Source organism: Vespula vulgaris, chromosome 11 (assembly GCF_905475345.1).
Source record: "Vespula vulgaris chromosome 11, iyVesVulg1.1, whole genome shotgun sequence".
Classification (NCBI taxonomy): Eukaryota; Metazoa; Arthropoda; class Insecta; order Hymenoptera; family Vespidae; genus Vespula; species Vespula vulgaris.
The window spans coordinates 1,860,001-1,881,846 of NC_066596.1; the positions used below are offsets into that span (position 1 = coordinate 1,860,001).

A 21,846-nucleotide genomic window follows, 5' to 3' on the forward strand; every position below is an offset into this window, starting at 1 on the left:
TGAAGTATAATGTTTTATAATCTAATATATTATTATTATTTTTTTCTTTTATGCATAACATGCTTTTTCGATAAACGTGTAGATAAGTAATAAATCGCATAATTTCTGTGCTTTTAAATATACATACATATGTTAGATTAAAACGACGAAGTCGCTTTGTATAATATTACTATCGAATACATCGTTTTCTCATTTGATACATTATTTAATAAATGATAATTCACAGAATTTTCGCTTACATGGTAATCATTTGTTTATACTTACTTCGTAAAGATAATATAGAAGCGCAAACACCGTCAGGTGCAAATTTTCGTGAGAGAACGATTCTTCGAATATATTATGTGTGTGTATATATATATACACACACACATATATATACACACACACACGAATTATGTAATTGTACAATTGTTTTAATTAAACAATAAAAATTAGTATCGCAAATGAAACTACACACGGATATTCGATATCAAGGAAAGGACTCACGTTGATGAATTCGTACTTTTTGACATTTTATTCACACATATTTTTGTTCACTTACAATTATTAGCTTGGTTAAGCAAAACGTAGGATTACGTAATGATATATTATAATATTTTATATATATATATTATATATATATATGTATGTATATATATAATATGCTTCTTTTTCTTTTTATAAATAATCAACTAAAGAAATATCAATCATCTAAATTAATACGTGGCAAATCTTGTACTTATTTTGTATTGTGGCTTTCGAGGAATGTGCACACTTTTTTTTTCTTTGTTTTTCCTTTTGTTTTTCATTTATTTATTTCCTTCATAATAAAATAAAACTTTATTTCGGACAACCGCTTTTTAATTAAATATATTGAATTGTATATACGTATATCTAAGATTTACGTAAAAATAAGATACATAATGGATCTGTCTGTCTGCTGTCTGTCTGTCTATCTGTTTTCATGTGTATACATATATATAAGTATATAATCATAAACTATAGAATGAATGAAACTTAAGTTTCTGATTTGAAGAAAACTTCATGCATGACTTATTCGTAAAATAATTAAAATCTAATTAGCATAATCGCAATACGCTTTTTTCTATGGCAACTTGTAACTAGTTTCGATTTATAAATCGTCATTAAGAATAATTTTATATATGTCGAATCATTTTCACGATCAGTTTTCTTATAAGGTATATAATAATATATATATATATAATATACATATATTATATATATATAATATATATATATACACACACACATATATATATATATATTATACTACGAATTTTTTTTCTGCATTTCACATTGACGATGATGTTAACACTAGTTAACCATAATGAGAGAGAGAAAGAGAGAGAAAGAGAAAGAAAGAAAGAGAGAGAGAGAGAGAGAGAGAGAGAGAGAGAGAGAGAGAGAAAGAGAGAGAGAGAGATCATAGCGAATTATAATTGTCTGTTTTTAGCATCTTATTTAGCCTCTTTTGTTTATTGCACGAAACGGAAACTTTAAAGTTTCACGTTAATAAATTAATTTCGTGCGCTCTTGTGGAGAGGTAAAATTTAAATTAAATTAAACACTGCAAAAAAATTAATAATAATAATAATAATAATAATAATAATAATAATAATAATAATAATAATAATAATAATAATAATAATAATGAGAGAACAAACGACAACAGCAACAAAATGAACAAACGAAAAATAATATACTAAACGATACAATGGTGTCTATTTTTCTTTCTTTTTTTTTGAAACTCTTCGCTAAATGATAGTATACGAACAAAAAAAAAGAAAAAAAAATAATAAAAATAAAACAGAAAGAATCTAATCCATAATATTACACATGCCAAGATGCGTTTATTTGGCAAGTCTCCGTGCTTAAAATTAGGATATATGAGTATATTTAATATCATAAACGTAGATCGCATAAACGAGTTTTTGTCAGGGACAAAATCGAACTATAGATATTTCTAAATATATATTCTAAATCTTTTGTTAAAAAAAGAAAAAAAAGAAAGATAAAAAAAGAAGTGATGTACAATCAAATAACAGAACAAAAATAAGATATCGTAGCAGATATTATAATAGATTAGAAGAAGACACATTTATATAGATATAATCGTTGGAATTACAATTACAATGTTTAAATAATTATCTATTAACAGAATCCTTGCTAATCATTGACTAGATTTTGTTTTTTAACGAATTCAAATTTTTTAATGAAACCCTTTGAAGCTCGTTATAGTAATTTAAAAAAAGAATAAAATGTTGAAGTAATTATATTACTCATTGCAAGGTTCATAACAAATAAAATATCGAGATGGTATCAACAACAAAAAAAAATAAAAAAAAATAAAAAGGAAATAAACAATAAATTAGAGTAAACAGTTAATTATGCATGAGATGTGAGAATCCAAGCACATTTTTACATTATGCATAGGATCATCAGATCTTTTTTCTTATTTCTTTTTTTCTCTTTTTTTTTTTTTACTATTATCATCATCGCCTTATACTTATTAATGAATTTTTTAATCGTCCCAATTATTATAACCCGACGATCCACTGTGTACAGTATTGCAATCATCCATTAATATTATTAATTATTATATCGCATACAACAAGAAAATGCACATTCCTCCTTATTTACTATTAAGTACCCAACTCATTTGACTAGATAAAATAATTTGTTTGTTTTTGTTATATTTTAGTTTTCCCCTTCTTCCTCTTCTTCTTCTTTTTCTTCCCCTTCTTCTATTTCTTTTTGTTTTGTATATCTTTGGTTACAAAACTTGTACCCGCGTATGTATGCTGTACATTTCTAGTTTTCTTTCTTTTCATTTTTTTTATTTTCCCCATTTCATATTTCATTTACGTGCATATACACACATATTACAAACATATACATACACGAACACACACACATACACACATATTATATGTGTGTATACAAATGACTAGGGTGTGAAGTTTAAGATAGGCATCGATAATAATTGAATACTCCGACGAACGTAAGAGTGTGTTATTAAATGCTATAAATAAGTGATTTGCAAAATTTTGCTATTTTTTTTTTTCGTTATATTTACTTTTATATAAAATTATATATAGACAGAAGGTGAAGGCAATTTCGAGGGCTCTAAAATCCTGATAAAAAATAAAAGATAAATAAAATAAAATAAAATAAAATAAAATAAAATAAAATAAAAAGAAATATCTAGGTTAAATTCGCTCTTATTTTTAAAAGAAAATTATATTTTCTATAATTATATCTACATCTACTATATGTGTATATATATTTATTTTATATATATATATATATATTATATTCTCTTTGCGTATATATATATCGCAATTATTAAAGTTATAATCTTATAATAATTATTAGAAAATCTTTGGAAAGTAATTAAATTTGGTTAGAATTAAGAAACTTTCTTTGGTGATCGAAAAATAATTTCGATGGCACGAAAATTGACTAATGAGAACGTTCATTGCGATCTCGACATTGCACGTTGAAGAACTTTCAGTTTATGGAAGGACCGAAAGATAAATTATTTAAAAATGAACAGTGATGTTGGATTAGAGCCCTCTAAGATATTAAAACAAAGAAATATAATCCTCTATAACACCATGCAATTCATTCATCAAAAATGAATTATTAATTAGCACGTTGAATGTCACAATTTGTAGACTTGATTTAAAACATTTTTCAGATTTCTTTTTATGACATTTATAGATACAAAAAGTATTCTATCTAATAATAGTAAAGTTTCATATAAATACTATATCAGAATCAGCTTGTATCTTTTATTTAGAAACATTATGAGAAATTAGATAAATAAATCGATTTGTTAATTTTAAAATTAAATTTCAAACTAAATCGATAGTAAATATATTATCCTCAGTCATATAGCATAAGTTAATATATAACTTTTTGTTTAGAGTTATAGAGGATTAACAATAGTTAATTTAGTCGTAAAAAAGAAGAAAAAAAAAAGAAAAAAAGAAACTGATGGGAGAGAGAAAGAGAGAAAGAGAGAAAGAGAGAGAGACTAAAAAAAGAATAAAGATATTTTCAATAATTGATAAAACCTCTCTTACGTCGACGGAGTTATTTGTTTTTCCCATGATAGATAAGTGTACTCGCGCACTAAGGAATAGGACTAGAGGTGATTCTCTCAACGCTGCTTTCTCTAATCCGTATAGTTGTATAAGTCCCAGTGGACTCAATAGCAGGACTCCCAGTAGTTCCTGAGACTCCCTGTTGTTGCTGTGTTATGGCAGCTGCTGCCGCAACCGAAGAAACAGTGATGGGGGTGGTATTTCTAATATTACCACCTCCACCACTTACTCCTCCACCACCGCCACTACCACCGCCGCCTGAATTTCCACCAACAATACCACCACCAACAACACCACCTCCTCCTCCTCCTCCTCCTCCTCCTCCACCACCACCACCACCACCACCACCACCAACAACACCACCAACACCACCAACAACACCACCACCACCACCAGAAATACCAGCACCAGAAGCAGCATTCCCTGATACTGTCGTCGTCGTGTCAACGGCGACGGCAGCGGCAGTGGTGCCAACACCGAGCCAGCCATGGCGGTTTCTCAAGTGTCGCTTCATGTGTGTCGTACGGCTGAGAACTTTGTGACATACCGGACATTGGGTCGTCCCCTTGTGCATATTCATGTGCTTATACATCGAGTCCCGATTCCAAAAAGATTTACCGCAGAGTTTGCACGAGTGCGATGGCTGTTCGATGACCACCGTGCGTGAATCTAAATCAGATACAAAAGAAATCGTTTCATCGTCCTTCATCCGCCGCGAAACTTGTTTATTTTTATTTTTATGCTTATTTTTCTTTTTCTTTTTATTTTTTTGACGACGTTCAAAGTTGCGGTTCGTATTTTTCTGTTCTCTCTTTTTTTTTCCCCTCCCAACGAGATTTTTCTCCCTTAGCCTGCACTTTTTTTCTATTTCCCACGCACAATTATTTATTTATTTATTTATTTATTTACTTATTTATTTATTTATTTTGTTATTCAGTTTTGCTTGGACCGAGGAGACCATTGTCACCTAAAAGTCGCGGTGTTACGTGGAAAATACGCCTTTTTTTTTTAATTGCTTTCTTTCTGTTAAGATCTTCGAAGAACGATCGAGGTCTTCCTCTTATTTTTAATACCGCAATTAGAAAATTGATAACTTTCAAAGATATATAATAATTGCGAAATTAATAAATGGAAAACAGAATTTACGAGAAAAAAAATAGAAAGAAAATTGCAACGCGAATCAATCGATCTTTGGGAAATTTCGAATCGCTGACAAAGCTGCAAGGACGTACGATATTGAGATTCAAACAAAGAAAAAATAATTAAAAAAATAATAAAAAATAAATATAAATATAATATATATATATATAAATATATAAAAAGAAATAGTGATATGCGGTTACTAGACACAACTCTATGGACTAAATAGATTAGATAAATCTTGTATGTTTACAAATGCAAGTGTAAGGCACACGAAAAAACGTTGCAAATGTATATATGTACATATATACTAACAAACGGCAATCTACTGACTCGATTTCTAACGTTTTTCTCTATGGATCGTCTTTTATCATTATTTCTCAATCTTTTTATAAGTTTCATCTATTATCTAATTTTTTTCTTTTTCATAATAAAAAATTAATAATAAAAGGCGAGATAGAGAAACAACGTACGGATAAAGGAGGTAGTTACAGGACGGCAATATGTAATTAATGTTAAAAAAAAAAAAAGAAAAAAAACAAGCATGCTTTTCTTACAAAATGTTTATGTATATAATGATGGAATAGTAAAAATTAAGATCGAAGGAAAAAAAAAGAGATTAAAAAAAAAAAAGAAATTATAAAGAGCATACATAATACTATGTGTAGAGCGTACATGCACAGAATTATATATATAAAAAATAAAAAAAGACTAGCCTCTACTTAAAACTTATCACGATATTATGTACAAGCATCATGTAATCGAGATAATGAAATGTACATATATATCCGTATTGTGTTAACTGCCTTTTTTTTTTTTATTCAAGTAGGAGACAACTAATTGCTCCTTTCTTTTTTTTTGTGCAGTGAACCGACAATCGTGTATTCCTTTTGATCGCTATTAATTATATGTAGGTATTAGAAATTATGCATGAATATATTATGTCGTATGTCGTATGTCATGTTTGCATGTGTATGCATGTATGTATGTACGTATGTATGCATTTATGTATATCGTCCGACGAAGGAATTCGATCTTATTGTGAAGCAAGCCATTAAGCGCGAAAATATTTTATGCATTGGCCGAACAGTAGAGGATGGTGGGTGAAATGGCCTTGAAAACATGCGATATCAATTAATTCTATATATTTTTCTTATATACATATATATACATATATGTATACATACATATATATATGCGTGTGTGTCAGTTTTATTTTATTATTTTTGGAAAAAATCGTTTTTCTTTTATCGAACAACACGATAAAAAAATATTGTATTAACTTTACGATCATGGTTTTATTCTCAGAATTCTGAAATGTACAAAAAAGAATCGGTAAGCTTACGGTTTTTTTTCTTTTTTCTATAACGAAATATCATAATTGTTATGGCTAGTACTTAATATTTAATTTCATATGCATTGTAATATCGAAAATGTTGAAATTGTTAGTCTGTGTACGTTTGTATATTGTTTAAATACTTTTATAAAACGAGAAATGAAAAATTCGAGATACTCAGAGAAACGCAAATGGTAAGTATACCACGGTTCAATGTTAAATAATGGATTCATTATAATGAATTATATTTTAATAACAAAAAAAAAATTCTTTCGAAATATTTTGCGGCAATTAAATAACAATAATTTAAACATTTTGTAATTTTTGATTAGAAAAGTAACAAATAAGAAATTTTAGTGGTACTTGCTTTTTGTTTTTTATGACTTTCATTCGATAAATTCTTGTTAAGTATGTACACAAAATGATTGTTTTCTTTCTTTTCATGGACATTATTTCATTAGCATTATTAACAAAATAATTGACTTATTATTTTAACCTTGTAGCTGAAATAAATCATAAGAATCGAAGAAAAGTAGTAAGATACAGTATGGATTTATTGAAACGACTAAAAAAATAATATAGAAAAACATATATAAAATGATACAAATTATGGAATGACTTCTTTTACAACTAAACTCAGCGATATTAAACTTATTAGCAGTCTTTGTATACAAGCCCTACGTTCGAATAATGATGGTCTTAAAAATAATTAAGTCACGTTAAATTAAATTTAATTAAGATCGAGTTGTGTGATCGATTAATTCATCGAAAAATCTTGTAAATATATCGGAAAAAATTATTTAACCTTGTATAAAAATGTTTATAATAAAAACTTGACTAAAAAAAAAAGAAAGAAAAAAAAAATCAAAAGACAGCGTTTGTGCTTTAAGCATGAACGGTGTTCCTTCACAATCAAGTACATACTATTTGTGTGTGTATATATGTGTATATATATATATAAATATGTATATATTTATATATATATATGTATATATTTATGGCATATTTTTCGATCGTATAATATAGTAATAGAAGTAAATAATTAATTAATATCGGAGTAATAAAAAAATAAAGGAACGGCTTGTAGCCGATAAGCTATACTGTTTAAAAATCTATGAAATTACTATTAAAAATTATACATTCACAATTACATCAATAAGTAAAACATAATGACAATAATAATAATAATAATAATAATAATAATAATAATAATAATAATAATAATAATAATAATAAAAATAATAATAATAATGACAATAATAATAATAATAATAATAATAATAATAATAACTATAATTAAATAAAATAATTACGCCAACTTTAGGAATATTTGCAGCAACTATTTCGTTTGTCCTAGATAAATTATATGTAAGTTTTCTATCTTTCTTAATTACAATAATGATAATATATAATTATTATCAAACACGTGTAAACTTCAGTCCGGTGATCGAACTTACAGTCTGATCTCGAAACGACGTACACTCCTATGGAATAATATTTAACAAAGTGCGCATGCGAATCTCGTGTCAAGTATTTGTTTAATATATTATGTGACGAATTCTTAATAATAAAATCAAACGAAAAAATGGCAAGAACATCGTATTGGCAGTACGTTGAAAAGAGACCTTAAACTTTCCTGTTAATGAAGAAGAAAAAAAGAAGAAAAAGAGAAAAGAAAAAAAGATCTTATGATTTAAATTTCGATCACATACAGAGATCATGAATCTCAAATCCCTTGGATGTTTCATATTTCTAATGTAGAAGCATTTCATTATGAAAATTGAATATTCGAAGTATAAATTGAAAAATTCGAAGGAGTTACTTTGCGACGATTTACATAGATTAATATCGTTTTAAAATTATTTCGAATCACATTTGAAGAGCATTCGATTGAATTTCAATCATCAAGAAACATCTATTTTCCTATTAGAAGAATATAACACTATAGTAACACCATCGAGGTCGTCGAATCGGATCACATTATACATAGATGAAAATTATGCTAACTAGGCTATACACAGAGGCAACGCACGACGTAAAAAGAGGAGCGATAGAAGAAAAAAAGAGAAGAAAAGAAGAAGAAAAGAAAAAGATTTCCTGATTTCCCCCTCAGCCTCCTTTCTTTTTTTTGAATCAATAACATTTTCACACGCGGATGCTCTCGTCCCTCTTAATCTTTCGCACGTGTCAGTATCAGCTAAACGCACACGTATAATTAATAAACTATGTATAATTAATGCATAGTATAGTATAGTATACGTTATCAATTTTCAAAGGTACTATATAAATAACATACAGATATGTATATAGCACAATATTCATTATTAAATATATACTATAAATATAATATAGTATACAATTTCCTAATTGGTATTAGTTATATACTATATACTGTATGTATCGTATACTTAAAGAAACAAGTATATAATATACATACATACATATACCTATATAAATGATATACTATAAGCAACAAGTATACAATACATATAGTATTCAGTATATATACATATGTATACACTATACATTATAAACATAGTATAGTATACACTATACACATATAATGGTACAGTATAAACTATATATATATATATATATGCATATACGTGTCCGTAAGCTCGACAAAATCGCGTCTTGAATAATCGCAGGTACACCTCGATTACTTGACTCCGTGTACATTCACCATATGGCAGCGCATCGTATACTTCCTCGTGAAGACAGCCTGACAGATAGGACAGACGGTGTCACCCCTGTGTATACTCCGATGATGCGCAAGGGAGTCTCCACGATTGTAGGTACGGCCGCAGACATCGCACACCCAACGACCGCTTTCGTCATGTAGAGGCTTTGAACGCCTCCTGACACCCTCCTGATAAATGAAGCTCGCGTGTTGCTGATTCCCATAAGGAGACACATCGTGCTTTGGTTCTGCGCACACAATCCAAAGTGTTTCCCATACACACACGGCCTCATCACACACATTTACTTAATAGTCATTCTAAACGATTTTTCTTTTTTCTTTTTTTTTTTTTTTTTAATTTCCTTTTTTTATAAGTTTTAATTTTACTTATGGTGTGCAATCTCTCAAGCTGCGATTCTACAGTAGAGAAGAGATTCTAAAAGTCGACGTAACTTTTTGTGTTCCATTTTTTTTTTCATCATTATTATTAAAAATCTTGTTCTTGTTTTACCTCTTATCCTATAGTTCTTAGTTTGTATTGTTGTTGTTGTTGTTATTGTTATTGTCGGTATTGTTGATGGGTATTTTCTGTCTTGTATTGTATGTTTGTTGTAATTGTTCCCTCTCCCATATGATTTGCAAGAGAAATTTGTATGGCGGTAAGGAATATGGTGAGGGATAAATGAAGTGTATATATGATATTAAGAAATTGTTGATAGAGCTAAGTAAGATGTGACGGGAAAGAATTGGCCCTCTCTAAAAATGAATCTTTTTTTTTTTCTTTAAGAAAACTAAGAGGCCTTATGCCCTAATTAGATCTATTTCTGAGGATTAATAACGTTCCCAAAGGAAATTTTCTATGATCTCGAGAAAATGTAGCAAAGATTGTTTCATTAAAAAATCAAGAGGGAATTCGTTCCCTTTTTTTATTACATCTCCTGTCAAGGCTATCATCGAACGATATAATTATTTCGTTAATTGATAAATTCGAGTAATCGCCCTGTCTTTCCACATTCTTACAAATGAATTTTATGTCTCATTAATGTGAATATGTGTGTGTGTGTGTGTGTGTATGTGTGTATGTATAGTTCGTTTAAGGAGACGAGTCAGATACAATAAACGAAACAGTCGCGTTTTAAACGTGTGATAAATGCATTGGTTGGTAAACGATAGTCAATTATTAAATTTAAGAGTGAAATTTTATTAATCATTGTTAGGGTTTTTTTGATTTTCCACCCGAAAAATTTTATAATATCTGAAGATTATAAATAAGCTTCTTATTCGATCACGTCCCCACATGTATTCGTTTATTTTTCCTGACTCGTCTCGTTGAATGAACTATAGGTAGCTATATGTGTGTATATATGTATATGTATTATATACATATATGTATTTATATATATATACACACACACGCGCGCGCGATATATGTATATGCATATGTATATGTCGATACAGTGAGTGGTTTCTGTATGTTAAATTTGTAACCGCTATGAGTAAGTACAGATCCCATAAGCATATTTAATTAAGCTTCCAGCCAGAAAAAAGGGTTTGAGGTTTGGGTGAGGGTGGGTGTAGGGGTAGTGGAGGTGAGTTCACTGGAGTGTCGAAATGTAAAAAAGCTTGTGGATATTGAGATTCATGCGATCTATCGATGTTAACCGAATGTAACTTATACATTTAGAAAAATAAATTATATATATATATATCGCTAATTTTTCATCTCTTACAGTATATTGTGATCATTCATTTAAACGTCATGTTTTCTTTCTTCTTCTTCTTTTGCATTATGCCTTTCGTTCGATACATCAAACTGCGTCGATTAAGTATAGTAACGGTCTCATTTTTTTTCTTTTAAAACTAATTTATACTCGATGACAAATATTCTATGACAAAAATTTCTATATTAAAATTAAATAAAATATAATAATTAAAGTAGTACGATGTTTTATTACTAAAGAAATACTTAGGAACGTAATCACATAAAAATTGATAATCAATTCATTTCTTAAATACCAAGCTCTTTTATGTGTCATTTGTATATCAGTCTGTCAGAAAATAATAAATTAAAAATTGTAAAGTTATATATATATAAAAAAAAAGAAAGAAAATAAGAATTTGATCATGTATAACTAAGAATATTTGTGATATAAATTAAATAAACGAAAAAGAAAAAAAAACAGACCATACAATATTAAATTTTGATCACATCGCGATACATCTATAATTGTATAAATAAAAATGATTAAATATAAACTAATAAAATATAGAATATAAAGATACAATAATTTTTTTATAACTTTGACTGACAATGATAGATATGATCACTTTTACTCCGTAATACTTTAGGAACATTAATGTCATGAAATAAAAATTTTGTAAAAATCATTGACTATACAATCACTGCATTTTTTTTTTTTTTTTTTTTTTTTGCTTAAAACATATAATTAACACTTTCGCGTCCATAAAATTTTGTTTATCTACACGTAAAATTAAATATTAATATCATTTTAATTATAATACGTTCGAGGAAATAATAATAAATTCTCATCAGAATAATAATAAAGAACAATAATAAAAATAAAAATGTTAGAAAAGAATTTTAACAAGAATGATCATTTCGAGATCTATGATTCGACGAAAACAAAAATATGATGTCTGTAAATTAAAGGGAAAAAATAATAAGAAAAAGAATAAATATATAAAATTTTTAATAAATCTCGAAAGTATGATAAAGTCCAAAATATTTATTCTTGCAAAGAGAAATATTGTAAAAATCGCATATATAAGACGTATTCATACGTCTACCATGAATATAAACTCGACATTATTTTCATCCTCAATTTTTTTTATTCCTCGACATTTTTTACCCTCAAACTTATTATTTTTCTTAAACGATGCTGCTTCATATTCATCGATAATCTTTTAGATGGACCCTTAAATCGTTGATCTTTTCCTGTAATTGACGTATAATTTTGTTTGAAGTCTAAATTATATATATAAATATTTCAATTATTAATTATATGATTATAATGAATGATATGAAGTTTAAGTAGATCGTTATTTTCGTCATTTTAATTGAGAACATGTCCCATTAAAAAAAATATATTAAACAAAATAAAAACCATAATAATAATAATAATAATAATAAAAGAATGAATAAATATAAGCTTCATCTTTTATTTATAAATATTTTCCCATGCAAGATAACGAATGCAAGAGAAAATGTTACGAATGTAATTACAATAACTAAATGGATGCGAAAGTGTTAAAAATAAGTACCTTAAAATTATTATACTTTAATCGCTTTATCCTCGATTTACTAGTTTCTCTATGTTTAATAATGGCACCTCGTATACATAATATAATATTCTATTCGCTATTCGCATTATTTCGCAACTATTTGTATAGAGTTAGTCATAGAAATATTCAGACACTTTTTAAAATAGAATAATCTTTTATGTACATATAAAGAAATAAATTTGAAAAATCTCTTTTAATAAAAATATTGACAGCATTATAATTAGGATCGAATTCAAAAAAATCATACGTTATTTTACTTTTTCAATTCTTCGAATGTTCTATTTAGCTAAAAGAATTAAGATCATACATTGTATTGATCCTTTTTAGTAATATTATCAAAATTGATTGATCCTAGATTATAACACGTTTCAAAATTAATCAATTTTAACAATATTTATGTATGTATCTATTTACCAAATCTATATATACATACATGTATGAAATTATTCAATAAAAATTTATATTTTCTATGTTTGTTCTTTTTTAAAGATAAGCATTTATAAAGTGTCGAATAAATATTTCTAAGACTTAATAGTAACAAAAATACCTGTCCTATATGTATAAAACCTACATATGATACTAATAATTGTTTTCATTTTTAAAGATCGAAGAAGAAGGACGTCGATCGATACGCACATCCTATCGATTGATATTAACTAAATATCAAAATAAATTTGAAAGTAGAGAATTTTCGATTTGGGTAAAAAAAAAAAAGAAAAAAAAGATAATCAAGTTCAAAGATAATATCGCAAATATCAATGTCGAAAATCTACTTTAGCGTTCGCGTGAATTCGCATCAAGTGAGCTTTCATATCGTAACTACGACTGAAAATACGCTGACAAATCGGACATTTTGTTTGACCAGCATGTAAGTCCTTGTGAAGTGTTAATGACATCGGATGTTTGAAACCTTTCCAACAAATTCTACAGCGAAATAAGAATTCTGCTTCCGTCGAACGACTACCAACACCAACACCAACACCACCAACATCACCACAGTCATCGTCCAAGACGACGAGGTCTGTGTTTATACGGTGGTGCTTGCAGCTTGGGCTAACATCTGTGCCACCTTTGGTAACTCCTGCTCGGTCTACAAATAAATAAATAAAAGACACAAGATCACCTATCTAGATCAAGGGCTAAAACAAAATTGAGGAAAATAATTATCGATGAACTTGCATGTATATATATATATATATATATATATATATATATATATATATATATATATATATATATTATATATATATCTATATATATATATAATAGATATACATGTTTCTTTTTCTAGATAAAAAATAATATTCATCGAAAAGAGAGGAGCCACACTATCGCCATATTACTTTTTTCTATTTTGTTATTTTATACATTGATTGATATATCTCCGTTAATTAATTTTCTCTATTTCTCTTTCTTATCTCTTTCTTTTCTCTCTCCTTCTTCATTCTTTTTCCATTTCTTTGTCTTTTTTATTTCATTTTTCATTCTCCATCGATTCTCTCTCTCTCTCTCTCTCTCTCTCTCTCTCTCTCTCTCTCTCTCTCTTTCTCTGTTTCTAGCTTTCGTGCCACGGTCGACGTTCTTCGTCGTTCCTTCGTTCATTCATTCGCAGTAATAATAATAATAAGGGAGTTATAATAATAATGAAAAACGTGCGTATAGTAAGCGCAAGCTAAGTAGAGCAAGCCTGATTAGACCAGACAGATAGATAATCTATAAGATAGATAAGAGATATACATGAAACCGCTAAAAAGGAAAGATTGAAAAAGCTTCGTCAAAATACAGAGCCCAGGCAAAAATATCGATTTGTTTTTCTTTCTTTCTTTTTTTTTTTTTTTTTATTAATGTCGCTAATTTCAAGTTTATCAGATTCACTAATATTTGTTATCGTTTTATAATAATCGAGGTTCGAGTATAATGAAAGGATTTGTTTGTTAACGTCGTCCGATAAAAATACACTTACAAAAGAAATAATAATATTAGAATGTCGAAATTAAGTGTGTACGACAACAAACGTTTCCTTTTATCCTTTTCTTTTTCTCTTCCTTTTTTTTTCTTTGCTTTTATTAATTCAACTTTCGTTTCATTTAAAAGATTAAAATATAAACTGCGTTACATCGTTCGAAATGATTATTTGATACATTATTGGATTTTATCGACTGATTCTTTTTTTCTTTTTTTAAACATAAAGACGCATATACTTATATATTTAACAAAACATAACTTTTTAATCGTAAGTCTTATTAGCGAGTAATAGATCGTTTTGAGATCAATTTTTTAAGAAAATTTCTTTCTCGAATATAATCACATTTGTCGACAGATAAAAAGACGTGCTATTTCGAGATACGAAATACTGAGAAACTATTGATGTCCTATAGATTCTCGCAATACTTTCTTTTTTGTCATGACTATCTCGATAGATATTTAAAATTATAAACGTTGGATTAAGAGTTGGAATATTTTCGAACTTTCAAAGACGATATTTTCCTTGCTCCTTATTTAGCCAACGTTTTTGAGTATATTAAAGTAACATTTATATTAAATTACAACAATATATTCGTAATAAGATCACGTTGTGACAGTCTTGAATATAAAAAAAAAAAAAATATATTTGCGCGCGTCTGTGGTACGGAATTTATTATTGCACTTATATATAAAAACGAGAAATCTTTCCTTCTCTTTTCTTTTTCTTTTCCTTCTTTCTTTCGCAGAAATTCGCTTTCGATCAAGTTTGTCATCGAGTGAATTAAATAATATTAACAATTTCATAATTCTATTAATATACACAAGCTATGAGCATTTAGCCTTACGCATGCATAAAATCTATCTCGTACGGAGAAAGCGCAGTAAACAAAAAATAATAATATAAATTTAAATAATAATAATAATGATGATAATATAAAAAAGAGTTACTTATTAACGAAAGGCCAACTATATTTGCAACTAGACGAAGAGACCTCTTAATTAATTAGTATACTTTCGTTTTCTAATTTTTAAGTACGTACATACAACGAAAATCATTCAGTCAACGTTCATTCGTAAGTACGATTTGTAATTTGGCAACCGAAAAAACTATAATAATAATAATAATAATAATAATAATAATAATAATAATAATAATAATAATAATAATAATAATAATATCTCAGAATATATAATCTATAAACACATAGACCTAACACCGTTTGACAGACACTAAATATAACTATGAACAATCTATGTGTACCTAATAAATTTATAATTGAAGAAACATCGACTTCAAAGTCATTATTATAAAAGAGATCCACGATGAAAAGGAGGAGAGAAAAGGGAGATTAGTAGAAAAGGAGAATAAAATACGTTCGCTATATATATGTATAACGTATGAGATCAAAGTGGAGAAATAGAAAATGAAAGAATCTTAGAGAAAAAAAAAAAATATATATATATATATCGAGGGAATCATTCAACGTTTGTATCGTAAAAATGTATTACAAATATTTCTAAGCTAGATAATCTAAATACAAATGTCGAATGACACACAAATAGCGAGGTGAACGAGATACAATGCTAATTCGCATTTTTTTTTGTTTCAAAGTATAAAAAAAAAAAAAAAAAGAAATGGAGTAAAAAGAATCTTTCAAGGATTCAATTTTCTCCCCTAAACTCCAAACGTTTCATTTTTCCTTCATATTTCTACTATCAACAAAACAAAAAAATAAAATCTAATTATCAGAAATAAATCTTTTGATTGACGCTTTCATAGCTGATTAATGTCGACCGTCGTATATATTTCGTAAATGCATTTTCTTCCTTCGAGCTCACAAATTCGATCAATCAAATCTTATATACTATGCCATGCTTGATTGGCTTGTCCTAATCGATCAACAACCTTCGACATATACGCAGATATATAGGGTGTTTCTGAAATGATGATCTATTTAAGTCGATTACATCTTTTACCTAATAAAATATCTATATCTTGAATTGATATTTATTAAAACTTTTTCAAATAAATCTTTTTATATCCTGCCAATTTCAAGAACACCCACGATTTATATATACATATATTATATATATAAATCGTTCAAAGAAATCTACCCAAAAATGATTTCAAATCGATTCGATGATGTTTACGACGATGATGCGAAAGACGAAAGATCGTTGTTGGGAATCGTGCGATTGAATTGGACGAGGAATTTAAAATGGATTCGGTTGGTTGATTGATTTTTTTCTCAGTGGCTTTCGGCATTATTACGGCGGTCGATCGGAGTTGGTGCTATGGGGGCGGAATGTGTGGGATGGCACGTATTTTGTGAAAGTCGACGAAACAGGGCCAACGGCATAAACAGGCATTGCAGGCCCAACATTTGAAGCGTGTCTGCCTGAGCTTTCCACGCGATGTTACCATTCCACGCTGCTTGCAGTGTACACATACTTTTCCATGGCCGTTCGCTTTGCTGAGGCTATGAGGCTGACCGGATACGTACGTAATCCGTCCTGGAGAAAACATATTGGGCCAAACACTTCGGTTAGTCAGATCCTTAAGTATATGTGCACATGCAGCAGCCATTAGTTATTTCAGTAAGAGAGAATAAGAGAGAAAAAGAGAGAGAGAGAAAGAGAGAGAGAAATAGAGAGAGGAGGAGGAAGAGGAGGAGGAGGAAGAGAAAAGAAAGAGAGAGAGAGAGAAAAAGAGAGAGGAAAAGAAAAGAGAGAAAAAAGAGAAGAGAGAGAGAGACAGAAATCTTTTGAGAAAAAGAAGAGAGTTAGAAAGAGAGAGGACGGGGATAAAGAAAACTTGAGCAACGACCAATCCCAGCACCAACCAACTCCGTCAGCCGTGAAAGCCAATCTAAAAGGTTTTGTATGTATGTATGTATATCAGCAGCGACCAATTACCCACCGACAATCTGTGTCTACGCATACATATACATATATTTATCTATGTATATATATATATATATAAATTTTTTTTGTAGCATTGCCAGGTGCTAGTTTAATGTGCTCATTCACACGATACGCGTACGTATAGTCTTCTCCTGATCCAGTTTTCATCATTATTTTTTATTTTCTGTTTTTCGATTTTTGTTTTATATTTTTTTTTTCTCGTACTCTTCTCTACTCGTCGTAGAAAGTAATGGAATCTGCTTTTTTTTTCCTAGGTATTAGAGTATCTTCTTCATCGATTATCATCGAATAATTTTCGATATGAAAATATCCTGTTGTGTCCAATAGAACGACGAATCTTCTCTCTCTTTTTCTCTTTCTCTCTATTTTTCTTTTTCGTTTAGCGATCACACCAATTTTGTACTTCTTCGTTGCTTCGTGAGTATTTTTTTCTTTTCTTTTATTTTATTATTATCATTTTTGTTCTTTTTTTTTTTTTTATTTTTGTTTAACTACGATACGCAATCGAGTTATTTCTATTGTATCACTCGTCATTTTTATTTCTTCTTTCTTATCGTATTTTTGTCATTTCTTCAAAACGCTGTATAGTAATTTTCCCGTTTTCTTTTTTCGTCTAGATTACAAAGTTCTTCCTATTTTTAAAGAAATACTGATCGGTGTATCATCGTACATAATAAAATATAAATAATATAAAGAATTCAACGATCACACATCATTTTAATTGTTCAATCGCATCAATCATTCTCTCTTTCTTTCTCTCTCTCTCTCTCTCACTCTCTCACTCACTTTTTTTCATATATCCCGATTGCGTCCAATGAATGCAATTAAATATTATACTAAAAACATAATGTTACATAACAATAACAATAATAATAATAATAATAATAATAATAATAATAATAATAGTAATAGTAATAATAATGATAATAATAACGATAATAATAATAATGATAATAATAATAATGATGATGATGATGATGATGATGATGATGACGATGATGATGATGATAATAATTACAATCGCTTTATTTTTAATTATCAATTTAAATCGATCGTTCTGCCTTCCCTGAGACCGAATATTGACAAGAACGATATCGATTTTACGGTTTGCAGTTTAAATAATCGCAATTTTCGGTTTTTATTATATATTTTTTTTTCAAGTTCCAAAGGGATTTTTTTCTTTAACGATTCCGAACGATTAGAAAATTGTAAGAATTAATGCATAAAGTAAGAACAAGCTTTCTCTTTAATTAAAATTGTTGCTTTATTTTTTGAATTCTTCGTCTCTACTTGAAAGAATTCCGTGCTCTTGTTCGTTTTATTTTTCATTTTTAGCGACGGGGATAGATTTGCGAGTTTCCTTACCTACCTGCTGTCTTTTCGTGTTGTATATTCGTCATTTAAAATATATATTTGTGATTCGTGAAAGAAAAAAAAAAAAAAAGGAAAAAAAAAAGAAAAGGAATTCGATGTTCTTTAATATAAAATATATATATATATATATCCATATATATATTTATAAATTATGTTCTTTTTTTCGTTATTCGACGAATGGTATCATACCTTATTGGAAAACATCGAATTCCAATGTGGGAAATAATATGTATTACTACTTGGTTCAGCGTTTTAGAAATAGTTATATAGAATCATGATGAATAGAATAGAACGTGTTGTCGTAAATAATGAAGTATGAAGAAAGAAATCGATCGCATGCCACTGTCACCTGCACCATCACCGTAACCATGTATACTAAATTAGTTTGCTTGTTTAGGCTGCATGATAGATATATACATACATATATCTCGGACTAATCGAATTACTTTCAAAGAATAATGTCAAATTCTTTTTTCTCTTTACGTATCTTGTTATCAATTTCTTTTTTTCTTTCTTTTTTTTTTTGGTGCTACAAGTGTCATTTATTAAAGATTTGTATAAGTTAGATTTAATAATATATCGAATTGTAAATACTATGACATATTATCATAGAAATTTGTCAATTAATTATGATTTCATTATCATTAATACAATCTAGATGATTATTATTAATATCCGACAAGAAAAGATACCTATCTTTTCTTGATATAATATCAAACTTCGAATGTGTATATGAAAAATAATTTTCTTCTCGCGTTATATAAAATAATTTTCTACGAAATTTGTGTAGACAATAGGTCGTATGTAACATGCCCATGGATTTCAATAGAATTTTTGCATGCAAATGAATTGCGTGTGATAAACGTAGTTTTTCTTTTCTTTTCTTTTTTTTTTTTTTCTTTTTTCTTTAATATATATATATTTTTATGAACGAATGTCTTAATGAAATATTGAGAAAATCAAGAGATACTGCCATATACCGATATTAAAAGTATTTTCCAAAATATACACAAAGATGTGCTTGTAGTTAGTGCGTAAAGGAGGAATATAATGGTAGTTTTGATTTAGTTATTAAAGGAATGTTGATGATTGTCGGAACACATACAGCACTTGGCAATGCTTACTAGTAGTATCTACAATAGTATAACCTACGCCCGAGAGTACCTATACCACACACTTATAATGGAAAAAAAAAGGTTCATGCACGCCGTATATTAAAATAATCCGACCAATTTGTGTATATATATATATAGGAAAAATAAAAAAAGAAAAAAAAATTAATTTTTTTTTTATATTGGTAGGAAAGGTTGTCTTCTTTTGTATTTTAATAAGGCCGCTGTATCGATAATTTTTCGTGCAATCAATCTGTGAATCTGATTTTAACGTGTTGATCATTGTGTATTTAAACTAATATGGATCAAAACGGATGTAATATTGAAATATTTTTATATTATCTACAAAGATACTCGATAAAATTTTTTAATTCTTCTGTAACACATTACTATTATCTTCTCTTAATATTATTCACATTAATTTAACTTTTATTTAATAAGAAAGAAAATCTAAAAGATATATTTGATATGTAAGATTGATCAGATCCACAAAATGCAAATGTTAGAGTGAAGCTCATTTTGATATTCTCTTTTTTTTAAGACAATAATAAATTATTTATTAAATTTTATTTTATTATTGTCTCTATCATTGCCCGAAATCGAATATTAATTCTTATTTTACAGCACTCATGTGTGTATGCGTGTGTGTAAGTAATGCAAAGCTACACAGGCTACCAATTATTTATACAATTTAATGTATGAATTTAATCAAACAACTACTCTTTTCAATTTTAATTAATGATACAATAACAAGGAATCAATGTCCTTCCTATTGTTTATATTTCTGTCACGTAACCTTAGTCCATAGAATGGTTTTTATGTGTAAATCAAAAGAAATGTCTTTATGAATATAACACTAACACTTTATGGATTAAGGCATCCAAAACCATATCTTGTACTCGCAATACATATATATATCAATATAACTACTTATATTTCAGATTAATTTAATAAATCGTATTTAAGTCTTTTATGCAAATGGTAAAAATGTTTAACCCTTTAACTGCAGAACAATGCAATTAAAATGCACTCTGAGAGATTGAAACTAAAACAGAATTAAATGTTGTATACTAAAACATGAATTAAATGCTATGTATAGGCAGTATTTCATATCTAATCATTGTGCAAAGCATTAGCTGGGTGTAGGATATTTGATCATATTTTTTCAACTAACAATAATATTTATTAATAAACTTAACTTTCAATTCATAAATAAAATAATATAACATTGAATAATTTTCATTTACTAATATATAAATAAAAATATAGCACTTTGATTTAATGTAATATATTGAGTTAAATTAGAATTCTTCTTTTGTATGATATAATTCAAAGCATTTATCAATACAAAGGCCTACATCGCATTTTTTGCACTCATACCGCGATTCCGATCTTTTCTTGTTCTTTGCACACACAACACATTTTCGTCTTGCAGTCTTTGATTTTGCTGTATTACTAACATATACAGAAAGAAAATGTCTTTCTGTTAATCTAAATGTATTGTTTCCGAAATTTTTATTTCCTCTGCCTACTATTACTCTATCCTGTGGGTATTTCCTTAAAATTTCTGTATCACTGTTTTTTTCAATTACACATTCTTCAGTTATTCGAGCCATATTCACAGGTACAAGAACTACAAATTACAATGTAAAATCAGATATCTATTTCTAATGAAAATAGAAAATATACTGAAACTATTGCTAAAAATGTGTAAATGAGAGATATTGAATATACTGATATCTGCTAACTCATATAGAACCTCTTACTCTGAGTGCATATATGTGTCTACAGCACTGAAAACAAATTTTTCACTCTGAGCACATATATACGCCCACAGCACTCAAAGGGTTAAATAAAAATTGATATAAGAAAAATCTGATTATTATCGATATGTATGTGTTG

General features: G+C 28.1%; 1 protein-coding gene across 4 annotated transcripts in view; it reads right to left on the minus strand.

Annotated features, from left to right (window-relative positions):
* LOC127067751 (protein bric-a-brac 2-like) overlaps positions 1–21,846 on the minus strand; it is a 31,081-nt gene that overhangs the window by 5,931 nt on the left and 3,304 nt on the right. The window contains exon 6 of one of the 4 annotated variants that reach the window (XM_051003065.1): positions 4,657–4,778. In XM_051003065.1, the coding sequence (XP_050859022.1) occupies positions 4,657–4,778 (122 nt within the window). Of the gene's footprint in view, positions 4,779–12,250; positions 13,659–18,096; positions 21,578–21,846 lie in introns of those variants that run through there. The other 3 variants (XM_051003064.1, XM_051003066.1, XM_051003067.1) reach the window with 3 other exon arrangements.